This window comes from Myodes glareolus, chromosome 9, assembly GCF_982192425.1.
Source record: "Myodes glareolus chromosome 9, mMyoGla1.1, whole genome shotgun sequence".
In the NCBI taxonomy this organism is placed as follows: domain Eukaryota; kingdom Metazoa; phylum Chordata; class Mammalia; order Rodentia; family Cricetidae; genus Myodes; species Myodes glareolus.
Genome location: NC_142034.1, coordinates 37,398,788 through 37,425,500, shown reverse-complemented (window position 1 = coordinate 37,425,500; position 26,713 = coordinate 37,398,788). Strand labels below are relative to the sequence as shown.

General features: G+C 44.2%; 1 protein-coding gene and 2 pseudogenes across 1 annotated transcript in view; all 3 read right to left on the bottom strand.

The window, feature by feature from the left end:
* Positions 1–13,707, bottom strand: part of Appbp2 (amyloid beta precursor protein binding protein 2) — a 47,867-nt gene extending 34,160 nt beyond the window's left edge. The window contains exon 1 of the mRNA XM_048446741.3: positions 13,304–13,707. Coding sequence (XP_048302698.1) covers positions 13,304–13,441 — 138 coding nt within the window. The 5' untranslated portion in view covers positions 13,442–13,707. The remainder of the gene's footprint in view (positions 1–13,303) is intronic.
* LOC125408450 (small ribosomal subunit protein eS28 pseudogene) lies at positions 8,045–8,254 on the bottom strand (annotated as a pseudogene).
* Positions 9,158–10,423, bottom strand: LOC125408402 (proteasome subunit beta type-3 pseudogene; annotated as a pseudogene).
* Positions 13,708–26,713: the final 13,006 nt, after the last annotated feature.

Below are 26,713 nucleotides of genomic sequence, written 5' to 3'. Positions count from 1 at the left end.
TTTGAAATACAATTTAGAGGAGCTGCTTCCTTAAGTGTAGTTAGGAAATTCCTCATTAGTTTCCCAGCCGCCCAGACCTGAATAATCACACAGAAACTATATTAATTACAACACTGCTTGGCCAATAGCTTAGACATATTCCTTGCTAACTATTATATCTTAAATTAACCCATTTCTATTCATCTTGTGTATCGGCACGAGGCTGTGGATTACTAGTAAGGTTCCAGCATCTGTCTCCTTCAGCAGCTACATGGTGTCTCTCTGATTCTGCCTACTCTCTCTATACATATCTGTTTGGATTCCAGCCTAAGCCATTGGCCGAAACAGCTTTATGCATTATTCAATAAAACCAACACATATACAGAAAGACGTCCCACATCACTTAAGATACAGTTTGAGCTGTGCAATGGTGGCGCATGCCTTTAATCCCAGTATTGAGGAGGCAGAGGCAAGCAGATCTCTGAGTTCCAAGTCAACCTGGCTTACAGAGAGAGACCAGGACAGCCCAGTCTACACAGAAAAACCCTGTCTCAAAAACAAAACAAAACAGTTTGTTAACCTGCCCTGTCACAAACAACAGTTGTTTACTATACGGAGACATTTAACTTATCTAGATAAAATGGATTCATATTTAAATTACCAGACAAGGGTAATGATTTAACAGCCCCACTCATGTTTGTTTCACCCTTAAGTATATCCCAAAATAAAGATTAATATTGTTGAAAGGACAAAGAGGGGTTAGAGATACCAACTAGAGATAAAGATAGTATATCTAATTCCTAAATATTTAAAACCTTTGTATTTTATTCAAATTACTTTGAGTTTGTGAATGCAAGCGCATGTGTGGATGAGCACAACTTTCGGGAACCAGTCTCTCCTGCAGGTTCTGGAGACTGAACTCCAGGCTTGCATAGAAAGCTTTTTGCCCACCAAGCTACCTCAACAATCCCCAATTTTTAAATGTTAAAAATTAAATCAGGGCTGGGGAGTCCCTCGGCAGTAAAGTGCTGGCTAGTGTGCATGAGGCCCTGAGTTCTAACTCCAGACCCCGTGGAAAAGAAAGGCATAGCGTTAAGGGTTTGTAACCCAGTGCTGAAGGTCAGGACAAAAAGACCCCTTCAGTCTCACAGGCTAGCTCAGTCCATCTGGCCTGCTTAGGGAACTCCAGCCTAGTGAAGAGACTCTGTCTCAACAAACAACAAAAATCCAAAGTTAAGAGTTTCTTAGCAAATGACACTCAAGACAGACCTTTGGCCTCCACACTCTGTGCACAGACATGCAACCTGCACACAAGAACACACACTCAAATCAGAATACTGAAAGTGACCTGGTAACAATGACTTTGTAACCATTATATCACAGGCAAAAGCAACAAAGAGATAAATGGTCACATAAAACTCTACAATGTAAAAGGCTTGTTGCCTTTTTAAGTGTAATCTCAGCACTAAAAAGGTTGAGGCAGGAGAATTGCTGAGTTCAAGGCTAGTCAAAACTATTCAGCGGTTCTGGGTCAAGCTGGGCTACAGTGTAAAACCCTATCTCAAGAAACAAAAATAAAACAAAAATCTAAATATTCATGAATATAAAATACTACAAAAATAAGTAAATGAGAACCTGTATCACTAATTAATAACTTTGTCCCATTTTTCTTTTGTTTTGAGAGACAGTTTATCTGTGTGTCGCCTTGGCCATCCTCAAACTAACTCTGTAGACCAGGCCGGCCTCAAACTCATAGAAATGTACCTGCCTCTGCCTCCTGAATGCTGGGATTAAAGGCGCATGCCACCACCACCCAGCTATACACGTGTAATAGTATATACACAAGAGTTAGTTTCAAGATTGTCTAATAAGCCTGACACATGTAGCCTGGAAGAAGCAGGAGTCCAGCAGCTGAGCCCTACAGCCATGGTGATGGTGAGCCATAGGTGTTGGGGTGGGGGTTTCAGCCAATAGCAGAGTTAGATGGCAGAGGCAGGCATTAGTTAGGGGACATGGGTAGAGGCATGGGAGGCATGAACATACTAGTTTCCTGACACTCAGAGTGAGACAGGGCTGACAGGGGGTAACTACAGTAGCAGCTGCCTTAAGCAATGCTCCCGCTCAGCTCAGAAATCAAAGTGAGTGACAATGGCTCATTTGGAACCATGTACCAGGCACAACTGGCAGGCACAACGGAACTCATCAACAAGGGTCCTTGGAACAAAAGGTTCAAGAACCAGTGATTAATGATTATGTTCAAGATGCACCACTGCCATAGTATGAGGCCATGGCACTTTTTCTACCTCAGTGGGGAGAAGGTAGGATCTCAGGGTATCCAGGGATGTGTGTGCTGCTCCACTCTGATTCCATGTGTTTTCCTGCCCGCCTTTCACATAAGGTCTAGTACTTCTCTCACTGTTCTCTGCAAGCCTCTGGCTCCTTTTTTCCCCCACATCTCTCCTGTGGTCTCCAGAAAGATGAGCTGTACTTAAATTTGGTGCTGGAACACATGGCTGAGACAGTGTAGTAGCCCACCATTTCATCAAAGCTGAGCAGACCATATCTAGCACTGAGGTTAAGGAGCACACACCAGTTCTAAAGCTTGGCTATATCAACTTCACTGGGTGCATCACCGTATCAGCCCCAGAAAATACTGATGGATTCCGACACTATCTCTTTAGGAAACCCAGTGTTTCCTGCATTTGTTTTTGGTACTGCTATTCTCTAGAGCTCATCTCTGGAGTCACTGATGAAACTTTGTCTATAGCATGTGGTCAATAGGTTGAATACTGGGTGAACACTGCCCTCCCTCTCCTTGGACAGCTCATCTTCCCCAGGGACAGTGGATGAATTAGTTCTTAAGAAGATGGTATTAGAAATACCCAGCAATAAATCTGTAGGATGAACCCCAATGACACAGATTCAAGTTCTCCCACATCAAGCTCCTGTTTGCACAAAGGCGTCCAAATCTCAGATGCCACCTCTGGAGCTGGAACCCCTAGAGCCCACACGTGACTCAAGGCTTTCCTTGTTAGAGACCAAGGTCCACAACTTCTTAGATGAACTGGAGTGTCTCAGAACCTAGTCCCTCAGCAAATGCTTGTTCCTCCAACCCCTTTCCAATTCCGGTTCTGGTGACTTACCATCCAACACTCAAAGCAATGCAATGTTCATCCTTCCTCACTTGAGGTATTGGGGGAATATGGACAGAATGACACACAACATGACTGCTAGCCTCATTATCTCATTTTACAAACCCAGACCAGCACAAACTGGCAGATGCCCGATGTCACTCCTACCCACACTTTTTCTCAGGGCCCCACTGGACTACCTTCCATATACATCTAGAAGTCCCAAATGGGGCTGGAAGTGGGGAGTGTATCCCATCAAGCTCCTGCCTCAGCTAGGCCCCTAGAACAAAGGGCAGAGGTAAATAAATTCTTTTTTTAAAAAAAGATTTATTTATTACGTGTACAGTGTTGTATCTGCAGGCATCCCTGCCTGCCAAAAGAGGGCACTAGATCTCATTAAAGATGGTTATGAGCCATCATGTGGTTGCTAGGAACCTACTCAGGACCTCTAGAAGAGCAGCCAGTGCTCTTAACTTCTGAGCCATCTCTCCAGCCCCGAGGTAAATGAATTTTTACCAGCCTCTAGGTCCTCTCTTAAGAGTTTCAACTCTGCAGTGGACTTTTAAAGAGAATCTAACTAGATGTGGAGAGGAAAGAAATTAAGGGCAGAGGGATGGAAACACACCTTCTATCTACTTGGTTCCTCCTTTTCTTCCAAGGCCTCAATCTCTCCAGCCACCTTGCAGCCCTTGCAAATAGATTAAAAAAAAAAAAATAGAAGCTTACACTATCTAATCTGCCCCTTCACCAGATGTGCCCTGTTTCTGGCCTTTTCTTTCAAGGCTTCTTGACTTTCTTCTCACTCTGGAGGATCCAGGAGTAGGCAGCATCCCTGGTGTTTTAGTTTGCCTATGTACAGTTACCTATTGGATAAATTATTATTCTAAAAAAATGAACTGCTCAATAAAGAGCGGATTTTTAGGACAAGGGGTGGTGAACACACCTCTGATCCCAATACTCAGGAGGTAGAGGCCAGACTGGGATAAAGAGTGAATTCCTGACAGTCAGGGCTACACAGAGAAACCCTATCTCAACCCCCACTCCCACAAAAAGAGGGAATTTTTGTTTCCTGTTGGTTTTTGAGACAAGGTTTCATGTAGCCCAGGTTGGCCTTGAACTCACTGTCTAGCTATTTGTGATCCTCTAGCCTCTTATACTGTGGCTGAGATTCAGAGTCCTAGGGATTACAAGTATGCACCACTATAGCCAGTCTAATGATCAAGGTTTTTTGTTATTTGTCCCCCACCCTCACCCCGAGACAGGGTTTCTCTGTGTAGCCCTGGCTATCCTGTTCTGGTGACCAAGCTGGTCTCAAACATGGAGATCCACCTGCCTGACTCCCAAGTGCTGGGATTAAAGGCGTGTGTCCCTACTTTCCAGTCCTCTTTGAGAATGTCACACAATGTATTTTGGTCATAGTCAATCTTGCCTTCCCCAATTCCTTCCAGGTCCAGCTCCCTTCACCACAACACAACTTTGTGCCTTTTTTAAAGTGTGTGTGTATAAAATTCAGCTTGTGTTACACATATTCTCTTGATTGTAGGGCCATCCACTGGTGCTTGGATTGGTTTCCAAGCACCACATCCTTAAAGAAAATCAACTCTTCCTCTCCCAGTGGAGACAGATGTGGGACTTCACGTCTACCTCCTCACCCCCATGCTGGTGTTTTGTTTAGCTTGAAGCAGGACTTGTGCATGCTGTCACAACTGCTCTGTTTCATTGTGATTACCTACAATCTCGGACTCTTACAGCCTTTTCAGTCCCTTACTCTACAATGAGCCATGAACCTTGTGGGGGGTGGGGTGGTATGAGCTGTGCAGTGCAGTCACCCTGTCCCTGTCCAGTTGTAGGGTCTCTTTCTTAACTGCCATATATATGTGATTTAAGTAACTTTTTTTTTTTTAAGGCAAAGTGCTAGTAGCTGATAGAGCAGCAAATTCACTTTTCTACTTAGGAGACTAGGACAAAAATGGAAAAACTGAGAACAAATTTTGAATATGGTTGCTTTAATTGATAGATAAAAATAGGTGTTTCCTATTTTAACATCAGATCAAGGAAGATTCATTTCATAAAACCCAGAGCTCTCTGTACCTGTTGTATCTTCATGGTTTTGATAGCAAATACCAAAATGCTACAACAAGGAGCATTCCAGTTATTTTTCCTTATTTTTGGTGCTGGGGATCAAACCCTTGGTTTTACACATGCTAACCAAGTACTTTACCCCAGCCCCACTTTTATTAACTCAATACGTCTCTGAATATTTTAATAAGGCACCATGCTAGTTTGAAGAACATCCCAGAGCAATACAAAAAAACAAAAAACAAAAAACCCACCATTCTCTGATCTACAAAATTAATCATCATCTATCAGAGAAAAAAAAACAATCCTAACTGATTTAGGAAGGTAGCTAAAGAAGTTTAAGAAGATAAACTAAATACTCTCCCCAAGAAATAATATGAGTTGACTTCTGCAAAAGAACGGGAATAAATAAACCTTGTGGAATTATGACAAACAGCAGTGATAGCAGTGCAGACATCCAACCCTTTTTAAACAGAGAAACTCAAGGTGAAAATATTACAACTCTTATGCAAACATCTGGGTTTGAAGCTATACAAAAGAGAAAATCTACATGGCTAAGAGAGAGTATTCTCCAAAAACAAGGTGAAGCAGGACATGGTGGCATATTCCTTTACTCAGGAGGCAGAGCAGGCACATCTCTCTCTCTTGAGTCCCTGTCTGAAACAAACAACAAAAGGACTAAGGTACACAGCTCCTGAGAAATACCCAAGGTTAACCTCTGGCTTCCACATACACACTTGACCTGCACTGCACACAGTACAACCATACTCACAAAACCAAGCAAATCGGGTATGAACCAAAAAATTTACAAAGTTCCCACAGAGACAAATGTAAGAGCATCCAGGTGGGGGGATAGTAACATTTCATATAGCAACCACTGAAATTCCAAACTAGGAAATTCTGTTTACAGGACAACACAACCCATTTCTCTAAAAAACAAAAAAGCAAGAAATGAAAAGGAGGAGAATGAGAAGGAGAAGGAGGAGGAGGAAGAGGAGGAAGAAGAGCAAGAGAAGAGAAGAGGAGGAGGAGGAGGAGGAAGAGAAGAGAAGAGGAGGAGGAGGAAGAAGAGGAGGAGGAGGAGGAAGAGGAGGAGGAGAAGGAGGAGGAGGAGAAGGAGGAAGAGGAGAAGGAGGAAGAGGAGAAGGAGGAGGAGGAGGAGGAGGAGGAGAAGAAGAAGAAGAAGAAGAAGAAGAAGAAGAAGAAGAAGAAGAAGAAGAAGAAGAAGAAGAAGAAAGTGAATTTACGGCTAAAATAAGACTTAACAGAGATATCTGGCCTGAAGAGATTGCTCAGTGGATAAGAGTACTTGCTCCCAAGCAAGAGGACCTAAATTGGGCTGGAGAGATGGCTCAGCGATTAAGAACACTGGCTGTTCTTCCAGAGGACTTGAGTTCAATTACCAGCAACCACATAGTGGCTCACAACCATCTGTAATGAGATCTGGCACCCTCTTCTAGCCTGCAGGCATACATGGAGGCAGAATGTTGTTTACATAATAAATAAATAAAATCTAAAAAAAAAAGAGGACCTAAATTCAAATATGCATCACCAATGTGATGTGAGAATAATTCCAGCACTAAGGGAGATTGACAAGAGTACCACTAGAACTTGCTGGCTAACAGAAACTCTCTCTCAAGATAAGGCAGAGTGATAAAGTAGGGCCTACAATGTCTTCTCTGATCGTGGTAGACACAGATGCAAGTGTACATACATTACACATCATTATACACTGTATACTTTCAACATTGGCACATGAAAGGTATTTTCCAGGACCACTGAAAAGAGTTGGGGCTGTAGCTCAGTTAATATTGCACTTGGCAGCACTGTATGGGGTGGTGCAGAAGAATCAGATCAGGGTTATTCTTAACCACCCTGGGCTATATGAGATTCTGTCTCCAAAAAAGAGAACCATTAAGTAGTGGGACGCAGGGTCTTGACTAAAACAAATAAACTGAAATTAGACATGCATTATATTAGAATATTAGTTACTAAAACATCACAGGTGAAGCCTAATCCTAGCACTCAGGAGACAGAGGCAGGTGGATCTCTGGGTTTGAGGCCAGTCTGGTCTACATAATGAGTTCCAGGACAGCCAGTGATACACAGACAAACCCTGTCTCAAAAATCAAAACCAAAGCCAGGCAGTGGTGGCGCATGCCTTTAATCCCAGCACTTGGAGGGCAGAGGCAGGTGGATCTCTGTGAGTTCAAGGCCAGCCTGGTCTACGAAAGCTAGTTCCAGCACAGGCTCCAAAGCTACAGTGAAACCCTGTCTGAAAAACAAAAAACAAACAAACAAAAACAACAGAAAATAAATGAAAAAAGAAAATAAAAAAAGAAAACCAAAACCAACAAAAAAGGATATGTTGATTTGTACTCCCACAAACATTGCAGTAGTTTCTATCACTTAAAATTCTTTTTTTTTCTTTAAGGGTTTTATTTTTACTGGGTGTGTACAGGTGCACAAGCTTCGGCTGTAGATACACAGTACACACAGAGGACAGTCTTGAATGCTGTTCTTCAGGAACACTGACCACCTCAGCTATTTTTTGAGGCAGGGTCTTAGACTGGCCTGAAGCTCACCCTAGGCTTGGCTGACTGGCCAGTGGGTCCCAGGGAGCCTGCCTGTCTGTTCTGACAACTAAATCCAGGTTCTCATGCTTTTTATTTAAGGCTTTTGGTTTTGAACTTAGAAAAGTCTTCTCTGTGCCAAGATGGCAGGCACTACAGTGTTGGAAAGAAGAGCAACCTTCACCTTTTGTATATATTTTTTCAAAGCAATACAAATGTTTTATTTAATAGTTGCAGGTCATCATGGGCCAAGTGGTGGACACTCAGGACTCAGCAGGAAGGTCAGTACAACCTCTGAGCCTTCCTTTATGACTCCATTAGGGAGAGCATATCTCCCTCTTGAACGGGACCTTTGACATTTAGGATGATAAAGTGGCTGGTGTCATCCATAAAATCCACACGTGCCTGCATGCACTGTCCCTGTGAACCGGTTCTGCCCAGCATCTTGGTTACCGTAGCGAGCTTGATGGGCTGCACGTGACTTGTGTCCATGATGACGGCGATCAGGCAGAGAGAGTCCTTTGTATATTTTTGTGATGCTTTTGTAATTTTTAAATTATCTTTAAAATTTCTTTAAACGATACATTTCAGTCATTTCTCCATGTAAGATGCAGACCCAATAATTTATTCTGTTAATTTCAATAGGTACACTTAAAAATTTAATGCACGGAGTTAATTTTGACACATAATCTGATATAGTGGTCTAGCTTACATACCAAACAGCCACTTATTTAAACAAAGCATTCCAAAAATCTTTTCCCATTTGATTTGAAATACAGTACTTTCATTATGGAATGAAACTTCAAATTGTTTTAGTTTCTTTCTGGGCTTCTATTTTACTTAATAACCAATCTCTCACTCTACTGTCATTGTGCCAATGTCATGGTATACTAAAATATGTAGCATTTTAATAAACCCAGCTATCTTAAAATGCACCTCTCCCAACCACTGCGCTTCAGATTTTTCTTGGTTCAGTTGAGAGAGAGAGGGAGAGAGGGAGGGAGAGAGAGAGAGAGAGAGAGAGAGAGAGAAAGGCAATTTGAGCTGGGCAGTGGTGGCATACACCTGTAATCCCAGTAATCCCAGCACTCAGGAGGAAGATGCAGGTAGAGCTGGTCTACAAAGTGAGTTCCAGGACACCCAGGGTTTTTACAGAGAAACCCTATCTCAAAAAACCAAAAATAAAAGAAAGATAATTTTATTGAAAAGAAAAGCAACAGAGCCTGGCGGTGGTGGCGCACACCTTTAATCTCAGCACTCGGGAGGCAGAAACAGGCAGATCTCTGTGAGTTCAAGGCCAGCCTGGTCTATAGAATCCAAATCTAGAAAAACCCTCTCTCTCGAAAAAAATCTAAAAACCAAACAAACAAAAGGAAAGTGGGACCAGGAACAAGATTAGTCCTTCTGGGCATTCAGTGTCTTGGTGGAGATCTTGTCATTTTCAATGAGCACAATGATACCCACGTTTGATGTGGCATCCTGGAGGTCCACAGCATTCAGCATGGCTTAGGAAATAGTTTCAAACAGATGTACTGGATCCATGTTGGGGTCCCAGAGAGAATCAAACATCCCATACATTTGTTCAGAGCAGGTACCACTAACCACAAAGTCATCACCATGGGCAGCCAATGAGGTCTAGAGAGCAAATGATGGGCTTAAAGGTATTCAGATCCAACCCAATGGCAGGCTCTGTGTAGTAGGGACCAAACTGTTTGTCACAAATAGGTTGGCCACCATGTTCATGAGGATATAAGACTCGATATGACCTTCCTTCAAGTCATACAGGTTCAGTTGGAACTTGAGGCTCTGGGCAACTGTCTTGATGTCAGTGGCCAACCACATCAGACCTATATAGAACCTGTGACCCACTGGAAAAATCTTTTGGAAATCTGTGGTCACCATCTGAGCATTCCCACCATTCCCACCATTCCCAAAAAGCCTGTCTGTACTAAAATGGCCACACAGTTCTTCTATTATATGACAAGATAGACACGACTGTGCTGTAGTAGAACTCCAACTGCCACTCCCTCAGATAATTTAGTCCTATACTAAGTAAAAAAATTAAGGAGTTGGAGAGAGATGGCTCAGCAGTTAATAGTACTGCCTGCTCTTTCTTCCAAAGGTCCTGAGTTCAAGTCCCAGCAACCACATGGTGGCTCACAACCATCTCTTCTGACCTGCAGAGATAGGTGTTGGCAGAACACTGTGCAAATAAATCTTTAAGAATCTTAATAAATTAGTTAATTAATTTTGAGAAAGAGCTTACCACTGTTGTCCTGGCTAGCCTTAAACTCTGCAATGATCCTCCTGTCTCTTCCACCTCCCTATTCCTGGAATCACAGAATGAGTCACCAAATTCAGCTCCAATTTACTTTCTAAGTTTTTGCTTTTTTGCTGTTGAGACACAGTCTCCATATGCAGGCTAGGGAGGCCCTGGATTTGTGATCTTCCTGTCTCAGGTCCTCAAATGCTAGGATTCTGACACCTAGCCTTATTAATCAATCTGTACACTGTTTTATAATTTTTCAGTATGCTCTATCCATTTCTATGCCAAAATGATTCCACCCTTGGAGAAAAACATTAGGAATAAAAGCCATTTATTTTTTAGGATATCAACTTTTATATAGCCACCTACTTACGACTGGCTGTAAATTCATTCATGTATTTAGTCAGTTTTTCCTACCACAGAATTCAGTAGCTATCTCCACCTTCTGTTTAGCTTTCCTACAAAAATCTCAGACTACTACTCCTTACCCTGAGCAAGTTTCTTAGCTCCTAATCCATGACAGTCATTCCTTGCAAACTTACCTATACAAGTACCTCAGATCACCACAACCTGTCTCATTTGTAGTTCCGGCTGTTCTGGAACTCATATAGATCCACCTGCTTCTGCCTCCCCAGTGCTGGGATTAAAATGGCTTGTGCTACACACCTGGCTAAAAATTTTATTTATTTTACCTTATATGTATGAGTGCTTTCCTTGTAAATACGTCTGTATATCATATTGCTAAGGATGGTTGTAAACTACCATGTGGGCACTGCGAAGTGAACCCCAGTCCTCTCCAAGAACAAGTGTTCTTAACCACTGAGCCATTTCTATAGCCAAATATATGCTATTTTAAAAAGCAACTTAAGCAATGTGATGGTGGCACATGTCTTTAATCCCAGCAATCAGGAGGTAGAGGCAAGTGGATGTCTAAGTCAAGGCCAGACTGAGAACAGCCAGGGCTAGGCAGAGAAAAACCCTGTCTTCAAACAAGAAAGGGGGGGGGGGGTGGGAGTGGGGGAGAAAGTTAATTCAAGGCCATACCAGGCAATTTAGTGAAACATTGTATCAAAATGAAAATTTTGTAGCCAGGGTGGTGACGTAGGCCTTTATTTCTATTTTCTTTATTTTTGAGACAGGATCCCTCAATGTAGTTCTGGCTAATTTGGAACTCCACATACATACATACATACATACATACATACATACATATATATATGTATATATATGACCTGTGCCTCAGGCTTAAATCCCAGCGAAGCAGAGCAGGTTTATCTCTGTGAGTCAGAGGCTAATCTGAGCTGGGCAGTGGTGGAGCCTTTAATCCCAGCACTTGGGAGGCAGAGGCAGGAGGATCTATGTGAGTTCGAGGCCAGCTTGGGCTACAAGAGCTAGTTCCAGGATGCTACAGAGAAACCCTGTCTCAAAAAACCAAAAAGAGGCTAATCTGGTCTACAGATACCAGAACAGACAGGGCTACAACAGTTGAAACCTTTTCTCAATACTCGACCTCCCATTTGGATGGCAAGGCTTAAACACGATAATGTTGAGAGAGGAAAGTACTTAACACTGCTCCCAGCTCAGCACCAGGGTTCACATCAAGTATCTAACATAAAATAGTACAGTGTACCCAAAAGAAGAAAACTGAACCCCATGAAGACCGGACACATGCCAAGAACGCTAACTCCTCACATTAATAATCTTCAAAGGAAAAGCTTTCCTTTTAGCGAAAATAAAAGAGACTAAAGTATTTCGACAGAATTCAAGTAGCAAAAGTATCCTTTCCTGGTTAGATTCCCAGTGATTGGCTCCAAAAGGTGTACACATCTGCATACGATTTAATAAAACCGATAGAAATAGCACACGCTGCAGCAATTTTCCAGGTTTGAGACTAGCAGACTAATTTGTCCTTGGGATAAATATGGCTTAAATGCATAAAATTAACATTAGTTACAGACGAAAGTAAATCAGTGTATCAAAACCATTTGGAAAGGAGGGAGGTTTTCTTCTAAATCCAAAATATAATACACGTTGTCAAAATGAATCTTCTCCAAATACTTAGGAGGGAAATGATTTTAAATGTTAGGAGCTGGTGCAAAGCAGCAGGATTTTATAGACTGCAGTATGTCAGTTGCTAATTCTAAAAAAATGTTCTCACGCTGGAAAAAGCAGACAATCTCTCTAATAAAGCAAACGCCCTAAAACACTACACATACATAAATGAACGTACACATCTGCTAAGTATCAAATTACACTACTGGAGACAACTTACTAATCAAGTAGTATTTAAAAATCTAAAAATAAAAATAAAACCTCTGCCGGTCATATTTTGCAAAGGTGGCTACTGCAAACTGGAGTTCTCGCTGACTCAAAGCAAGAGTCAGTGAATGAATCCAGTGTTCACACTCAAATGTGGGGAGAGGAAAAGGGAGGCTCCGAGTTCCCAAAGTTCTCCTCCCTCTCAGAACACTGCAAAAATTGTCCACGTCTAAAGACACCTACCCTTGAAACTCCTTGAAGAGCAACTTGGAAGAATTTCAGTTCAGATTTTTGAGGGGGAGCGATTTAGAAATGCTGCAAAATTGCAATTTTTACATACGTGGGCATAATTTCTACTTCTTTCCTTCGGTAATTTTCACTGCGTCCTTTCTAAAGAGTCTGTCCACACTCCCCTATTAATAAAATCCCTAACTCAATACCTAGTCTAAGCCGAAAAATCCAAACAAAACCTGAAACCACACAAAAAGCTTTCAAGAACATGCAAATGTAGCCCACAGACCGTTTCCAATAATCCCTAAGTAAATCACTTCGTTCTGAGGGAAGAAAGGAAAAAATAGACAGAACTCCGATTAGCGGAGGGAGGAAAAAATGAAAAGCAGTACGGGGGGGGGGGGGGGGGGAACGAGTGCCGGGGAGAACTGGGGGAGGATCACACACACACAAAAAAAAAAAAGTCCAGCTCAGGCTGACACTAAAGAGGACAGGGCGGAAGATACCCCAGGGACAGGAGGACCGAATGGGACCGGGCTGAGCCGGGCATTCGCCGTGGGCCTACCCGGGGCCTCTGAGAGGATGGCGGGCAGCACTCGCACAAAAACCCCCCAGGATCGCACAGCTTGGGAGGCAGACGCGGGGATGGCGGGGTATCGGAAAGCCGCCACCGCAATCGGTCTCCGAGGGGACCCTGCCTCGAGGGCTGCGGGCCCGGCCGCGGACGTGGAAGGGGGTGCGGCCCGGGGGCGGCGGCGGGGTCCGAGCGAGCAGGTCGGTCGTACCTTGTAGTAAACGTCGAACTGGATATTCTCCGGTAAGGAGCGGATGTCGCGACGCGAGCGGATGTAGTTGTCCACGACAGCGGAGATGGCGGTGTTGTAGAGCGTCTCGGGGATCCACTCGAGCTCCACGGCCGCCATCTTCCCTCGCTCCTCCTCCGCCTCCTCCCGCAGGCCCCCGCCTCCCTCCGTAGCGAACCCGTGTGCGGCCCCGGAGGCTTCCGAGGGGCGGCGACCACGCGAGCGCGCGCCTCACGGCCCCGGCCGCCCGGCCTCCGCGTGCGCGCGCGAACCGAGCACCGGCAACGACGGCAGCCGCGGGATACCGGGAAGACCGGGGCGAACGCAGTGCACCGCTGAGCCCAGAACCTCACATTCCGGGAAGGAGAGCAAGCCCGGCTCCGTCCCGGCCCCGAGCTCTGCAGGGGCGGGGCTGCGTGTGTGGCGTCATGACGTCAGCGCGCGCCGACGCGCCCGGGAAGGAATGCGGCAGGCGGAAAACTTGGGAGAAAGAGCGGGGACCGCCTGAGGGGCGGCGGGTGCGAGTTCCCGAAGGGCGGATCCCCGGAGTGGCGGGGGCCGGAGTTGTGACAGCCTTTTCCTCGGAGGCGTGCTGCGGCTCTCCAGCACAGCCTTGTCTCAGTGAGCTTTAGACGAAAGCCCTCCTGAACTTCTGGGAAAAGTATAGAATTGATTTTTTTTCTTCACAGAAGTGCACAGTTGGGCCGGGCGTGGTGCACGCCTTTTCTCTCAGCACTTAGGAGGCAGAGACAGGCAGCTCTGCTGAGTTCGAAGCCAACCTGGTCTACAAAGCGAGTTTCAGGACAGCCAGGTCTGTTACACTGAGAGACCCTGTATCAAAAAATCAAAAGAAAAAAGAAAATGACATATTCAAAGAAATCACTTCACCCTAGAAATCCTTTATTAGATCCCGGCTTTAAATTTTCTCAAACACCCTCTGTCCAGTGACTAGGAGTCACGAAGAAAGCTCGTATTTCATAGTAAAACCGTTTGTATTGTAACTTTTTAGTATGTTTATCCATTTTTTTAAGAAGCAAAAATTCTTTTACAGTAAATCAACGTTTGTCTGACATACATTCTCAGACTACTGGAAGAATTTGGTAAAAAAAAAAAAAAGTAAACCTAACAGTAAGTGAAAACCTACAATGAGTGAGTTTGTTTTTTTAAAGCTAAGCAGAGCTGGAGAGCGCTCAGTGGGTAAGAGTGCTTGCAGCTCATGAAGTGGACCCTGCTTCAGTTCCCTCCTCCCACACCACAAGTCTCCAATTCTAGGGGACTTGATGCCCTTTTTGGATTTCTTCAGGTACCTGCTCCCACGTGGTACACATACATATAAGCACAGACACACTGTGCTGGTGAGTTTTTTGTTGTCAACTTAACATAAGCTAGGGTCTTCTGAAGAGGGGGACTGCAACCGAGAAAATGCCTCCGTCGGATTGGTAGGCAGGCAAGTCTGGGGGACACTTTCTTAATTAATAATTGGTGTGTAAGGACCCAGTGCGCTCTGGCTGTGCTGTTGTAAGCAGATCCTGGAGATATAAGAAAGAAGGCTGAGCAAGCCAAGGGTCCTCAGCAATCAGCAACACTTCTCTATGGCCTCCAATTCAGTTCCAGCCTCCAAGTTCCTACCTTGAGTTCTGCTCTGACTTCCTGTCCTGCTGGCTATAAGTTGCAAGCTGAAATAAAAACTTTATTTCCTCCCCAAGTTGTTTTTGGTCATGGTGTTTTTATCACAGCAATAGAAAGCAGCCTAGTGCACATAAGTGCACATAAATCTGTCTCAAGCTTAATAGGTGGTGGCTGTGATAGGACTCAACAGAAATGGAAATTAAGTTTTCCCCTAGTTAGTCAAAGAGATGTTAGTAAATACTTCAGCGCTCTCTCTCTCTCTCTCTCTCTCTGTTTTTCAAGACAGGGTTTCTTTTTGTATCTTTGGCTGTCCTGGAACTTGCTTTATAGACCAGGTTAGCCTCGAACTCACAGAGATTCTTCTACCTCTGCCTCCCAAGTGCTGGGATTAAAGGTGTGTGCCACCATGCCTGGCGTTTTGTTGTTGTTGTTGTTTGTTTGTCTGTTTGTTTTATGGGTTTTTTGGTTTTTGTTTTGTTTTGTTTTGTTTTGAGACAGGGTTTCTCTATGTAACAGCCCTAGCTGTCCTGGAACTAGCTCCGTAGACCAGGCTGGCCTCGAACTCACAGAGATCCTCCTGCCTCTGCCGAGTACTGGGGTTGAAGGCGTGCACCACCACCGTCCAGCTCCTTTTTTATTCTAATAAACACCTGCTATTTATGTAATTTAATTGTCTCAGTCTGATTTCAAGAATTCAGTGTAGCATCTTTCTGCTCTAGGAATTTAACAACAGAGGAAGTTACCTCTATATTTGTTGATAACAGTCTCAGTTCTTTCTTGTGTTTTTGATACAAGGTCTTACTATTTACACAAGGCTGGCCTCAAACTCAGAGATCCACCTGCCTCAACCTTTGCCTCTGCCTTCAGAGTGCTGGGATTAAAGTCATGCCTCACTAGGCCAGTTTCTTCTCAATTTCTTAGGCATTCTGTAGCAACATAAATCACAAAGGCAACAATAATGTCCACTCCTGATATTCGGCACTACAGGAATTGAAACGAGCTCTTTCAATGTGTTTCACTCTGGTATTTTCACTGTGAAATGGTCAAATAATTCAGTGAGAGAAAGAAGGAAGGAAGGGAGGGAGGGAGGAAAGAAAGAAAGACAGACTGTATTTGTTAATTTTCTTATTGCTGTGATGAAATCGTTGGCAGAAACAGATGGAGGACTTATTTGGGCTCCAGTGTGAGGGTCCACTCCAGTGTTCCTACTCACACCCCCATCTCATTGCCCTTTCTTACCCCCTCCTGTTCTCTCAGCTCCCTTTTCTCCCCCCAACTGGTTCCTGTTTAGTATCATGTCCTGTCTTCTTTCTTTTTCTTTTGTGTGTGTGTATGTGTGTGTGTGTCCAGGTGATTTACACAGGTAAGAGATTCTTGACTATATATAGCAGTGTGGGCACCTGACCCGTGGCTGTCCTACTGACGAAAATGTTTCTCTCCTCCCCCACTACACATTAACTATCTATTAATCCCCAGGGTGGGGTGGGGTCAGCTAAGTCCTGCCCTTTCCATAACAGGATGTTATTGGACCCAGTCTTGTGTAGGTAATTACAGCGTTGGGATTTCAGGAATGCAATGGCCATTTCATGCCTGGAAGACAGCAGTCTATCACAACCCACGCCACTCTCTGGCTCCCACATCCCTTCTATTCTCTCCTTTGTCATGGTCTCTAAACCTTGGAGGAGGTGATAAAAATCTCCCATTTATCCCTGAGCATTCAACAGTCACTTACCCTTAGCGCTGTGACCAGTTACCACTGCACAGGACAAAAAGAATCTTCTCTGACCGAAGCTGACAGCACCAGTAATCTGTGGGGATAAACGTAATTATTTAGAAGGCAATTTTACAGGCACATCCTGTACATTTAGCAAAACAGCAGTAGCAGCATCCTCACTAAGGTTGTCCCAGTTACAGGCGTTTGAACAGGTTTACAGGAGCAGCCATGAATTCCTTCCTGTGGAGCAGGCCTCAGTTCCACTCAGGAAGTGGTTGCTCATTACGTCAATAGATGTGCTACTCCCGTCGCACCAATGGACACACCTCTCCTGGGTGGTCACCTCTCCTGGGTGGTCAGCAGTGTTGCACACAGGGTCCTCGACAACCTGCATGGCACATGCCTACGCTAGAACGCTCCAGCAGGGAGGAGTCTCCATCCCAGGTCCAACTTGATCTCGCTATGTCCTGTGACCAAACATGGTGTCTTCAGTATTAGTTCTCAAAACACCAAACCAAACTACCAGATGATGGTGGAGCATGCCTTTTGCCCCAACATTTGGGAGGTGAAGGAGCAGAACAAACTCAATTTTGAGAATGAACTTCATTTTAACTAAGGGGGGTGAATACAGTCCAGCAAAAGTCATAAAATCCCCAAGAAACTGTGCCGGCCCTGGTCAAAATGACCCACCAGGGTGTCCAAACAACATCTGCTTGCTTCAGATGTCCTCGTAGGTGTCTGACTACTGCTTAGAAATTCCTGTCTGCTGACAGTCACTGTTTTAAACTCCCCTAGACCTCAACCAACAAATCAAACGTTCTATACTTTTACCTAGTCCCAAAACACCAAGGGGACCCACCCAGCTTGCAGTTTTCCCATTTAAAATCCCTCACCCTGAAGCCTGGGGCTATTCTCCCCCACCCCCCACCCCACCCCGCTCTCTGTGTTGGAGTGTCAGAGTATGATCTGAGTTAGCTAAATCGTAATCAATAAACCCCAGTGTGTTTGCATCGGACACTGGCTCTGTGGTGGTCTTCTTTGGGGGTTCTGTGACACAGCCATAACAGGAGGCAGAGGCAGGTAGACCTCGGTGAGTTCATGGCCAGCCTGGTCTACAAATCGAGTTCCAGGACAGCCAGGGCTGTTACACACAGAAACCCTGTCTCAAAAAAGAAAAAGAGAAAAGAAAAAAGAAAAGAAAAAAAAGGAAAGGAAAGAAAACCAACCACATAGACACCTCTGCTACATTGTGAATTTGAGGCTGGCCTGGGATACTTGAGATCCCTTTTCAATGCAATACAACAATAAAAATAGCTGATGGACTAGCGTGACTCTGGGACCATTGACCACTAGGTTCACATATAGCCATCTATGTGGCTTGAGGGTTCTTAGTGTATGCAGGCCTAACCATGGTTGATCTTTTTCACTTGGTGTCAGGGAGTTGAGCAAGTCTTCCAAAGGACAAGGTGAAGGCTATATGGCTTTTTCTGATCGAAAATCAAGTGGATCAAGGAGCCTCACTTCTTTTCTGCTCCCTGAACAGCTCAGAAAGAGCCCACCCATTTTTTTCTTTTTATTGTTTTTTTGTGTATAGGTGTTTTGCCTGCATTTATGTCTATGCACCATATGCATGGTTGGTGCCTGCAGAGTTCAGAAGAGGGCACTGTATTAATTGTGAGCCAACATGTAGGTGCTGGGACTCAAACTTTGGTCCTCTGAAAGAACAACCAGTGCCCTTACAGTCATCTCTCTAGCCCCCAACCAACCCAGTTTGTTTTTTGTTTTGTTTGTTACCAGAACCTGGCTGTCCTGAAACTAGCTTTGTAGACAAGGCTGGCTATGAAATCACATCCTAGTGCTGAGATTAAAAGCGTGTGCCACCACCATCCAGTCTAACCCACCAAGTTTTAAGGCAAAGTATTTAGATGATTTCTCTCTCTCTCTCTCTCTCTCTCTCTCTCTCTCTCTCTGTGTGTGTGTGTGTGTGTGTGTGTGTGTGTGTGTGTGTCTTGGTGGCGAGAGCTCCAAATGAACCATAATTAAAAAACTCCCAGGCCAGGTGTGATAGTGCACCTTTACTCCTTTAATCCCATCACTCCACAAAGGGCAGGCAGATCTCTATGAGTTCCGAGCCAACCTGGTCTACGTAGGGAAAGTAAAAGTGATGCAGTTCATTTATAGCCTGGTAGCCTGAGCTAGACAACATTCTGTTGTTGACTCTTGCTTTTTTGAGGGGGACAGGATGCTGCTTTTCAGCAGATTCTGACCTTGAAAGCATATCCTGCTGCCCTAGCCTCACAGTTACTGAGATTCCAGGCCTGCATCAACATTCTTGATTTTGTTACACTGTTCGTAAGACTAAACTGTCTAGATATAAGAGGATGAAGCACTGCCTGCTATGTAGTAGAGGATGACTTTGAACTCCTGGCCTTAACCCTCCTTTACCTCCCCAGTGTTGAGACTAAAGTCGTGAACCACCACAGCATGCTACATTAGGGATTTGGAATAGGCAGTCAGAGATAGAAAAGCAGAACAGGGGATCACTGCTTAGTTCAGAATTTTTGAATAGTGTGATGGTAAAATCCTGGTTCAAGACTAGTCTGAGCAACAGAAGACTCTGTCTCAAACAAACAGAGCAAAGCAAACTAGATATTTAATAAAATGGAATTAATTAACATTAGTGCTTCTGTGTCTGGCTTATTAAGGTATTTTCCAGTGGAGCTGGAGAGATGGCTCAGCAGTTAAGAGCACTGCCTGATCTTCCAGAGGTCCTGAGTTCAAGTCCCAGCAACCACACGGTGGCTCAAACTACCAATAATGGGATCTGATGCCCTTTTCTGTTTGATGCCCTCTTCTGTCATGCGGTCACACATGCAAATAAAGTACTCATATACATACATAAACAAATCTCTTTTTAATGGAAGATTTTTTTCAAGTTTTGTCCATGTTATTTCATCAGACCTGCATTTTGTATGCTCATGTGCAAATGCATATGTGTACCTGTGTTGTGGACTATTATTTTAAGATGTTATATTTGTTTATACTGTGGAACATGTGTTTAATGATGCAACAATATGTTGCATCCTTTAATGTTGCTTTTGTTAACTCTGTGAAGCTGTGTTACTTTGCCTGCCTAAAACACCTGATTGGTCTAATAAAATGCTGAATAGCTAACAGCAAGGCAAGGAGAAAGGGTAGATGGGGCTGGCGGACAAAGAGGATAAATAGGAGAAAAAGAGGGAAGCAAGAGATATCAAGGAACAAGAAAAGAAGGGGCCAGCCACCCATCCACACAGTCAGACACAGAATAAGAAGGAAAGAAAAGATATACAGAAATAAAGAAAGGTAAAAGCCCAGAGGCAAAAGATAAACAGAATAATTTAAGTTTAGAAAAGCTAGCTGGAAATAAGCCAAGTTAAGGCCGGGCATTCATAAGTAATAATAAGTCCCCATGTGGATTTGTTTGGGAACTGGGTGGTAGGCCCCCCAAAGAGCAAGGAGTCCAAAGAGTGAAAAAGAGTAAAACAACCAGCTACACTCCCGTACGTGTGGAGGCCCGAAAACAACTTCCAGCGTCATTCTCAGGAACACATAGGCCTTATTTTCTGAGCCAGAGTATCTCACTGCCTGCAGCTTGCCAAGTAATTGAGACCTGCCGGCTAGTGAGCCTCAGAGGTCGGCCTCCCCAGTGCTGGGATTGAAAGCATGCGCTACCACACCTAGTCATTTTTTTGTTATTTGTTTTTCAAGACAGGTTTTCTCTGTAACTTTGGAGCCTGTCCTAGAACTTGCTCTGTAGCCCAAGCTGGCCTCCAACTCACAGAGATCCACCTACCTCTGCCTCCCAAGTGCTGGGATTAAAGGTGTGCACCACTACTGCCTGGCGTTAGTTTTGGTTTAATGTGTGTTATGGGGAATAAACTCAGGTACTTATGTTTTCAAAGTAAGCATATCTCAAATGTAGCTTTGCATTCTTTTTTAAGGCTTACTAATACTCCACTGTGTATACATACCACACTCTGTTTAGCTGTTCATTTGTTGGTAGATATTTGGGTTTATTCTTACCCTTTGGCAAATGTGAATACCGCTGCTATGAGCATTAAAGTACAAAGATCTGTTTGTACCTGTACTTTCAGTTGTTTGGGGAATACACTTAGAAGTAGAACTGCAGGACCATATGGTAATTCTATGTTTAACTTTTTGAGGAACTGCCAACCTATTTCCCACAGCATCCCTACAGGTAGTGCAGAAAGGCTCCAGTCTCTCTACATTCTGACCAGTGCTTGTTATTTTTCACATTAAAAAACAAGAATAGTATAGCCACCCTAATGTGTGTGAAGGGATATGGAAATATTTTTGTACATCACAAGAATTTACCATAGAGGAGCTGGGCATGGTGATGTATACCTTAAAACCCAGCACACAAGAGGCAGAGGCACGCAGATCTCTGAGTTCCAGGCCAGTCTTGTGTACACAGTAAGTTCCAGGTCAGCCAAGGTTATACACTGAGACCCTGTCTCAAAATTAATTAAATAAATAAAAATAAATAAATTTACCACAATTTACTAAATATAAATAAGAACAATATACTAAATATAGTGAGAGTGGAATGCACTGAGGTAAACATTTTAGGGTGCAAACTGTGCAAATTCCAGTTTGATTGATCTGTTTTTCTTTCTCTGTTCAGCTAAGTGTCCAGATAAGGACATTTACACAGTGTGTGCGTGTGTGAAGACACCAGTTTGGGTTTCAGCCTGGGACAGTGCCTGTTCAGCAGCCCCGCCACACCTACAGAGGCAGCGGCTCATGGGTTCTTCTTGTTTTGTTTATTCAAAGATTTATTCTATTATTGTTTGAATGTTTTCCTTTGCTTTTATGCATAGATGCTTTGCTTGTATGTTTGTGTGTGTATTGTGTGTGTGCATTGCCCAAGGAGATCGGAAGGTCTCAGATCCCTGGGACAAGCCGGTTGCGAGCCACTTGACCTGAGTGCTAGGGGAGCGTACGTGTTATTAACCACCCAGTCATCTCTCCAGCCCCTAACTAGTGTGGCTCTACGGTTCTCTGTTTTAAGTGAGAGAAACAAGTCGACTTTCCTTTGTTTTTTTGTGGTGGTTTGAATAGGTATGGCCTGCTTGAATACCTAGCCCATAGGGAATGGCACTATTAGGAGGTGTAATCTTGTTGGAATAGGTGTGGCCTTGTTGGAGGAAGGAGGGGGGGGCTTTGAGGTCTCACATATGCTCAAGCCACACCCAGTGTGACAGTTCACTTTTGGTGCCTGCAGATTCAGATGTAGAACTCTCAGCTTCTTCTCCAGCACCATGTCTGCCTGCACTCCACCATGTCCCACTGTGATGATAATGGACTAAACCTCTAACACCGTTAGCCAGACCCAATTAAATGTTTTCCTTTATAAGACTTGCCATGGGCACGGTGTCTCTTCACAGCAATAGAAAACCTAACTAAGACACTTTTAGTGTCTTAAAAGTGAGTGGGAACAGACAACACAGTAGACCTGGGACAGACCGGAATAGAGTTTCCCAAATCTTTTTTTCAAAGCAGCCAGTTTTCCTGCAGAGGAGAAGGGAAAAGGAGGCAAAGCCCAGCTTAGAAAATATAGAAGCTTGACTATAGAAGAAGAACGTGCATTCATCTTGTTCCCTTCTCACCACTGCTGTCTCCGTCCCAGGTGTGTGGGGGGGAGGGGGGAGTAAAAACGGGGAAAATAGAGATCTGAGAGAAGCCTGTACACACAGGGTCCACTTTCATAGTCCAGACAGTATGGTATGAAATCAGACCATAGAGCAGAGGTAGTGAGCTAGGAGGGCTTCTAGCCTTAGACAACATCCCAGAACACACTGGTTGATCCTACAGTGGAACATAGACCGTTGAAGGCAGGCAGGTAACCAGCCTCTGTGAGGTTTCTGTGACCACCTAAGAACAATAGAATGATTGTTATGATTCCTATGTCTAAGGATTTTTAGATTGGCATTCTGCTGGGCGGTGGTAGCACACACGTTTAATCCCAGCACTCGGGAGGCAAAGACAGACAGATTTCTGACGCTCGGTCAATTTTAGAGAGTCAAAGAAGCCATGAGAGAGTAGGAGGAAATCTCTTTCAGAAGTTCAGTGAGGTCTGGGGATGTGGGTCAGCTGGTACAGTGCTTGTCTAGCATCTAAGAAACACTAGTGTGGTGTTTCACACCTGTAACCAACAGGGGATTGGAGTAGCAGAAGATCACCATCATTTCTAGTTACATAATTGCTGTGGGACAATAGTCTGTACCTTTTCAATTATATTTTAAACAAATACTGATCAGTCAGTAGCCAGGCAGGAAGTATAGGCAGGGTGACCAGGCAGGAAGTAGAGAACAGGAGAATCCTGGGAAGAGGATGCAGTCTGCAGTCTGTGACCCAGTCACGGAAGAAGCAAGATGTGATTGCCTCCCCTCAAAAGGTACCAAGCCACATGGCTAACATACACAAGAATAATGGGCTAACATAAGTTATAAGAATTAATTAATAAGAGCAGCCTGAGATACTGGGCCAATCAGTTTATAATTGATGTAGACCTCTGTGTGATTCTTTGGGACTGAATGACTGCAGGATCCAGCAGGACAGAAACCTCAGTCAACAGAATGGCGCCCAATGTGGGGCCCTTTGTATGTCCCAGTTTTTATCCAAATACTTGAAAGAGATAGCAGTTTATCACTTTCAATTGCAAAAAGGTTTCATTATTCAAATTGTCCTGTGTTCCTCTGTCCTCTAGCCTATATAAACATGAAAACATGTTTGCAATCTGAAATCTTTTTACTGACTTTATCTTTTTACTGACTTAATGTTTCAACTTACCAGGGTGATGGCCCAGTGAGAAATACGTATGATGTGCAAGGCTGGTAACCTATGAACACCATATGAAGAGAGCCAAAAGTCGACACCACAATGTTGTCTTATGGTCTCCACATATCTGTCAGGCCTAGAACCTCATAATCATATCACACACACATACAACAGAAGCTTTTTTCAAATATATCTCATTGATATTACATTATCAGGCATCTATGGATAATTCCCTTAGGTAAAAATACTTCACCATAAAGTGACAAATGGATAACTAATGTGGACAGGAAGATGCATAGAACTTCAAATAATATATACATATTATTAGGACATCAAGCTATAATACCGTGAAATATGCAATTGAAGAATGATTATCCTACATTATTACATTTCTACCAGTTCGATAAAAAGGTTGCTTTAGATACACATATGAGGTACTTACTCTTTCTTATATTCTCTTCTATTAAGCATTTTAACACTAACTTTGTTAAAAGGTGTTGACAAAACAGCAAATGTTGGGGTACATCATCTACCCTTGGACTTATACTCAAGAGACCTCAACATGAGGATTATTAGTTCAAACATATTCATAAATAATTATTAACATACAAACTAGGCTAGATAGCAAACATCTCAAGGGAATTTGCAAAGATATGAAAAACGAAACCAGGAACAATAATCCTCTACCCTTTCACAGACACCCTTACTGGAAAAGCATAAGCACACACTGCCTGATATTTAAATAAACAATGTAACACTTAGAAGATGGGCATCTCATTCTAGATATTTCAGCAGAAAAGTACAAATCACTAAGTGAAAGCACAGTAGGATGCTGCAGGAGCTCCTTGGGCTAACAGCCTCCAAGATACCAGCCCACCCAGGCCCTGCCTCTCATATTATAAATGTAGCTGTAAAGCGAGCACTCACACTCCTGCTTCTGGCTGCCAGACTCGGACTCAGTTCCCGCTCCCCGCTCACGCAGAGGACTGCAGTCCAGGACAGCGGTCTGCGAGTTTCCTCCAAACAACCATTTTTTATATATAATTCTGTACAAGTGTGGGATTATTTTGTGACTGCCATCATCACACAATGAGTTTGAGGCCAGCCTGGTCTATATAGCATTTCCAGGCCAGCCAGTGATCCATAGTGAGACCCTGTCTGTGCCGGATAATTTTCTGTCGACTTGACACAAGCTAATGTCCTTTATGAGGAGGGGCACTTAAGAAAATGCCTCCAGCTCTCTCCTCCAACTGACCAGGAAGCCCAGGGGAAAGAAGGCCAAGGGGAAAAGGTGGCCATGCTGAGAAGAAAGCTGCAGGCAAAGGGGATGTCCCAGCTGGGAGACCACCTGCCCTTCGAGCAGGGGTGAGGGCTTAGGGGGTGTCAGTACAGTCAGTACCTTGATGGAGAAGAAGGCTCAGCTGGTGGCAATTGCCCACGATTGACCCCGCCTGAGTTGGTGGTCTTCCCACCTGCCCTGTGTGGGAAGATGGGGGTGCCCTACTACATCATCAAGGGAAAGGCCTGGCTGGGGCGTCTGGTCCACAGGAAGACATGCTCCACTGCTTCCTTTCCAGAGGCTAACTCGGAAGACAAGGGTGCTCTGGCTATGCTGGTGAAAGCTATTGGGACCAATTACAACAACAGATATGATGAGATCTGCCACCGTTGGGGAGGCAGCGTCCTGGGTCCTAACTCTGTGGCTTGAATTGCCAAGCTGGAAAAGACAAAGGCCAAAGAACTTGCCACTAAATGGGGTTAAATGTACTACAAAGTTTTCTGTACATAAATATAATTACAAACGCATCTTCAAAACTGCCTCCATAATATCAAGCTGAAGGCAAGCCTGTCGGCTATTTTCTTAGTGATTGATGTGGGAGGGCCCTGTCATTGTGGGTGATACCATTCCTGGACTGATGGTCCTGGGGTCTGTAAGAAAGCAGGCTGAGGGCCAGAGAGATGGCTCAGTGGCTAAGAGCACTGGCTGCTCTTCCAGAGGTCCTGAGTTCAATTCCCAGCAACCACATGGTGGCTCACAACCACCATGTAATGAGATCTGGCACCCTCTTCTGGCCATCAGGCATACATGCAGGCAGAACACTATACATAATAAAAAAAAAAATCTCTAAAAAAGTTTTAAAAAAGCAGGCTGAGCTAGCAATGAGGGTCAAGCCAGTGAACAGCACTCCCTGATCTCTGCAGCAGCTTCTGCTGCCAGGTCCCTGCCCTGTTTGAGTTTCCTACCTTGTTTTCCTTTGAAGAGTTGTGATGTGAAAGCATAAGCAAAATAAACCCTTTTCTGTAAAAGGAGCAGCGGGCTGCGTTCCCGTCCGGATCCCGGCTAGCCTACCCCGAAATAATTACATGGAAATTGTATTCTTTTAAACATTGCCTGGCCCCTTATTTGTAGCCTCTTATTGGCTAACTCTTACATATTGCTTTAACCCATATTTAGTAATCTGTGTAGCACCACTTACCGCGAGGATTCTAACCCACGTCTATCTTGGGCAGGAGAAGCATGGCGACTGACTCACTTCCCTTCTTCCCAGCATTCTGTTCTGTTTACTCCGCCTATCTAAATTCTGACCTATCAAGCCAAGGCAGTTTCTTTATTAACCAATGAAAGTAACACAATAGACGACCTTCCTCCTCCATCACTTTTCTCCCCTAGTTTCTTTGGTTATATGGTGCTTCCTCACAGCAATGGTAACTCTAAGACAAGTGGGTACCAGGATCATGGGGTATTGCTGTAACAGACCTGACCATGCTGGTTTTTGGGGAGGATTAGGGGAGGACTTTGGAACTTTGGGCTAGAAAAGGCCTTGAGTATTACAAGCTGGGTAAGCTGTTTTGTAAGCGTGTGGGAGATAAGAATGTTGAGAGTGGGGCAGACAATGGCCGCCTGGCTTCTGGGGTTTCAGAGGGAAGATTAAAGGCTATCAGGACCATCTGTTACTCTGACTTAGGAGTCTCTGGTTCTGATTAGTCAGGGCTGGGCAATCAGCTGTGGTAAACAAGATAGCAGAACTGCTAACGCGACACCTTCGCATTGCTGGGAGACTGGATGCTGGTCAGCTGGAGCTGAGCAATTAGTGGTGATGAAGAAGCAAGAGCCTGGTAGTGGTGGCACACCTCTTTAATCCCAGCACTTGGGAGGCAGAGGCAGAGGCAGAGGCAGAGGCAGAGGCAGAGGCAGAGGCAGAGGC